The sequence below is a fragment of the Chrysoperla carnea genome, chromosome 4, assembly GCF_905475395.1.
Source record: "Chrysoperla carnea chromosome 4, inChrCarn1.1, whole genome shotgun sequence".
Classification (NCBI taxonomy): domain Eukaryota; kingdom Metazoa; phylum Arthropoda; class Insecta; order Neuroptera; family Chrysopidae; genus Chrysoperla; species Chrysoperla carnea.
The window spans coordinates 6,525,158-6,529,653 of NC_058340.1; the positions used below are offsets into that span (position 1 = coordinate 6,525,158).

The 4,496-nt window shown below is 29.7% G+C and overlaps 1 protein-coding gene across 1 annotated transcript; it reads left to right on the plus strand.

The window, feature by feature from the left end:
- The first annotated feature begins 861 nt into the window (after positions 1-861).
- On the plus strand, positions 862-4,496 carry LOC123297603 (pancreatic lipase-related protein 2-like). Its single transcript, XM_044879343.1, has 3 exons — positions 862-931; positions 1,333-2,307; positions 4,187-4,496. Exons 1-3 carry the CDS (start codon positions 874-876, stop codon positions 4,399-4,401), a joined length of 1,248 nt encoding a protein of 415 aa, XP_044735278.1. The 5' UTR covers positions 862-873; the 3' UTR covers positions 4,402-4,496.

The following is a 4,496-nucleotide window of genomic DNA, read 5'->3' on the forward strand; positions in this document are numbered from 1 at the left end:
CTTTTGCAAACTTATCATATATCAAAAATGATTTAGAAAAACGGTTTAGGCGTTGATGTTAAAAATAGATTTTCTTTGTGTCGAATTAAGATGTTTCTAATTTCAGATATATAAAAAAAAAACACTTCAAAAATTAATCTTGCTTATCAAATTGATATCTAAAATTTTCAATGATGAGGTAATTAATATATTCATAAAATTTCATAATTTTGATTTAATACAATAGCCCATCCTAGGAACTTTATCATCATACCTGTTTTGAATAAATTCTTGCCAAAAGTATTAACATGAAAAGCTATTTCAAATAATTTTTCCTTTGGTGATTTTAGCATGAAAAGTGCGATTTTATACTACTTTCTTTTCAATTTTCGCAAAAAACACTTTATCAAAACATACTAAGTAAATATATGTGTAAAGATGCCTTTTTAATCGCAATCTTGGTTATTATACTTTTTACCGAGATTTCGCTTTGGCAACCGACTTTCAAATTTGTTTCCCTTTTCTATATGAAATAAATTAGAATTAACCACAGGGGCGGATAGTAAAAATAGATTTTCTTTTAGTGTAGGATTAAGATGTTTCTAAATTCAGATATATAAAAAAACACTTTAAAAATTAATCTTGCTTATCAAATTGATATCAACAATTTTCAATAATGAGGTAATTAATAAATTCATAAAATTTCATTAATTTTTTTTAATACAATAGCCAATCCCAGGAACTTTATCATCATACCTGTTTGTGAATCAATTCTTGCCAAAAGTATTAATAATTAAGATTATTTTTTTATTGAAAGATAATAAATTTCTGGTTTATATAAATAAATTGGTGTAGTATTTTTTAATTTAATATTGTCTTAAAATAATTGCCATAATGAGATTATTACTGTTATTACTTTTAAATGTGTTGACAATATATTTTTGCCACTTGGGTAAGTGCATTTTAAATATTAATATAAACAAAATTAAGGTAGTACGAGCGCCAAGGCAATTGTAGGCTTAGGGTTGAAATTATTTGTACCTTATTTTTAACTGAATTGAATGAATTTTGTTATAACTTTGTAAGAGTTTGAGCATTCATGAAAAATAAGAAACTTTTAATGTTTATATCGGACAATGGCGTCACTAACCTATTCTTTGTTTGATTAGGAATTTTAAACGGTCATATTTTGCGTACTTTCAAAGATTTTCAAAAACCAACTTCACTTTTCTGCCCGTGCAGGGAGAATTCTTCACCTGAAGTGATAAAAAAATTTCGTCAACAAGCTTATTAACCTATTATATTACACAATTGTTTTAGTTTTTCTTTTTAATCTAAATTCGTTATCTATAGGGCACGCAGCTCCATATGATGAAGAAAGTTCATCATTAGTACAATCGAAAATTAGTCAAATTGAAGATTTTATCAAAGATTTAGAAGAAGATGATTTTGATGACGAATATGATACAGACGATCCATATCCAGAAGATATTGCAACAGGAGAATATGTTAATGAGATTCGATTCCAAGACGATGACGGAAATTGGCGCACCATTAATTTGAATGATACTCTTGAACCAGATTACTTATATGATTATGAAAATTTAACATGGGTTGATGAACCTGAATATGATATGGGGGGTGTTGACGAAGAAGGTATTCTCAGAACGCGGCTGTGGCCATTCCCATCGCATGTCAGTGATCATGTGACACCAAGCTTATATGCAAAAGATGACCCAGATACAGCATACGATTTGAACACAGTAAATGGCAGGGATGCACCATTTGATATCAATCATCCAACGAAAGTTGTTGTCCACGGTTGGCTGGAAAGTGGCGGTAAAATGTGGATGAAACGTCTTAAGGATAAATATTTTATTAATGGATATCATAATGTTGTGTTAGTTGATTGGCAAAAGTATGCTTTGTTAGAATATACCCTATCAGCCCGTAAATCTCGTAAAATCGGTGCTTATTTAGGTCAAGTACTCATATCGTTAATATTAGCCGAGAAAATTCGCATCGAAGATATTCATCTCATTGGACATTCAATGGGTGCACATATTGCTGGAATTGCTGCGAAAACTATTCAAAAACAATTAGGGAAAAAAGTTGGCCGTATTACTGGCCTGGATCCTGCAGGACCATTATTTGAAACACCACTGTTAGTAAGAAAAAAGAAACGTTTAGTAAAAGAGGATGCTGATTTTGTTGATGTCATTCATACATGTGCTGGTGTATTAGGTTTTAAAAGAGCTTTTGGTCATGCTGATTTCTTTCCAAATGGTGGAAAAAATATTCAACCAGGATGTGGTTTGTTTAAAAACCGTAAGTATTTTTTTTTAGTATCCACTGTCGATTTTAGTTGGGTAAATCCATCGGATTTTGATAATAAATCATAAAATTTTGGGAAATGGCTGATTTTTTTTTAAACTGGTAAAAAACAGAGAACAGGAGTTTTCTGGTTCCAAAACGATCCGCACGACCTTCTGCACGCAATTTTTATTTCTACATTGTTTTCTTTGGTGACGTTTTCTTAAATATCTCTGCTTCTATTGATCGGATTGAGGCGAATAACAAAAAAAGTTGTTTGTTATGAATTTCTACATCGACCCTTATTGGTATCGAACCCTGAACATAGTAAAATAACCTCAAAATCTCAAGGAGGCATCGCATTAACCATATTTTCAACTGTTTCTGTTAACTTTTCGAAAAATAAAGGAATTGAGTTGAAATTCTGGAAACGATGTAACTTATGTTCATAATAATGTATGGGAAATTTTAGCCCGGTACATAATACAACAATTGAAATATCCAATTTTTTATTTGTAATGATTTAAATCTGAATTTTTTCGAGTTTATTGCATTTTTGTTTTGTAATGTTTCGGCTCATAATCAGGTTTTGAAAAAAAAATTCAAAAAAAAAATGCCAATTTTATGTATCGACACAATAGGCGGAATAATGTATTTTTGACATCGCGATTATAAAAAAAGTTGATGATACTCGATGGGTTCATACAATTTATTTGATTTTTTAAATTTTCTATGCAATACTTATTACATTAATCATAAAATGTCTGCATGAAAAACAAAGCAAAGTTAATTCATTTTTGTATAACATTTATTATAATGTTTTAAAAAATCATAAAGGATGAAGTTTCCAATTGTACTGTCTTTAACTCTAACTCTGTTCTACAAAACCAATGAATATTATGGCTAAGCTATAGCTAAGTAAGGCATAGCCAAGGAATAGTATAGAGACTTAGAGATTAACTCTGCTCTAGACACTTATTCCAATGTTTTTGAAAAAGTATGGTTTAATTAGGCTAAAAACCATATCTACATTAGTAAGATGACTAGCGTCAAGTCGGCTGCCACCTAGCTAGTGGCTTCCAGTGTGTATTTAGCCTAAGTATCTTGATGTGATCCCATCTAATATTAACAATTTGCTTTCATTTACAACTATTTGCTATGAATTTAAGCTAGATTTTAGCTTATTATGACTTGGTTTCTAATTAAAAAGTTTATATCGCAATCATCTTCTTGACTCTACATATCTAAACCAAAAATTTTATTTGAGGAGTTCTTTCGACTCCTCAAATTCCTGAATGAAAATTCCTTGAGGAAATACTTTAGGCAAAAGACTTAAAAAGTTTTCCTTATTCTGAAATATGGAATATATAAATCTAAAACATGTCTTTTCTCTGAAATTTTTTCACAAGGGATTTCTTTTTTAACATCTTTCAGTATATCAGTTTATTTCTGTTACCTTATTTTTTCTTTGTTAAGTAGGAAATTCCCAAAGGGATTATTAACGCAATTGAGCCATTTTCATGCTATCGCACTCCGAAAATTAAAAAACTGATTATTGCTTGTTAATTTCTTGGAATTAAGCATTAAAATTTAATTAGCCAATATGAAAAAAATTTCCCAAAAAAGCAAAAAAGATAAATTTTCGTATTCTTCATCATCATAAATTAAAAAAATTAATTTTTGCTTTGCTAATTTTGAACAGGACGAAAACTTGTAGATGAAATAAGTAACTGGATAAAAAACTTGAAGTACAGGGTTTGGTCTCCTTCATCAATCTCAAAACCACAATAATACTTTTAGTCAGAATATTATCTGTATTCGGGCATCCCTTCACTAATTTTAGCTGAACGCAAACAAAGATATAAGTAAACACTAATTTTAAAATTTATTTTAGTAATATGCAGTCATGCAAGAGGATACAAATTTTTTACTGAATCGGTAAATTCGGAACGTTTTGTTTCAACGCCATGCGGTTCTTGGAAAAAATTTAAAAAGGGTAAATGTGAAGATGGTGAACGCGTCTCAATGGGATATTACTTAGATACAACAGTAGCCAACGGTAAATATTATCTACATACAAAAAGACGTTCGCCTTTTGCCAAAGGTTAATCATTTGAAATCTAATGATTTTGTAAAGAATTAGGTTTTATAATAGATTTGTGATGTTTTTATGTGATGTTTTATACAACAAATTTTGTTCATTT

What these genes read in the sequence shown, in the direction of transcription:
- LOC123297603 (XM_044879343.1), top strand. Translation starts at nt 874, where the DNA reads ATGAGATTATTACTGTTATTACTTTTAAATGTGTTGACAATATATTTT. An exon ending in AATATATTTTTGCCACTTGG is followed by an intron (nt 932 to 1,332) that starts GTAAGTGCATTT and finishes CGTTATCTATAG; the next exon opens with GGCACGCAGCTCCATATGAT. An exon ending in ATGTGGTTTGTTTAAAAACC is followed by an intron (nt 2,308 to 4,186) that starts GTAAGTATTTTT and finishes AATTTATTTTAG; the next exon opens with TAATATGCAGTCATGCAAGA.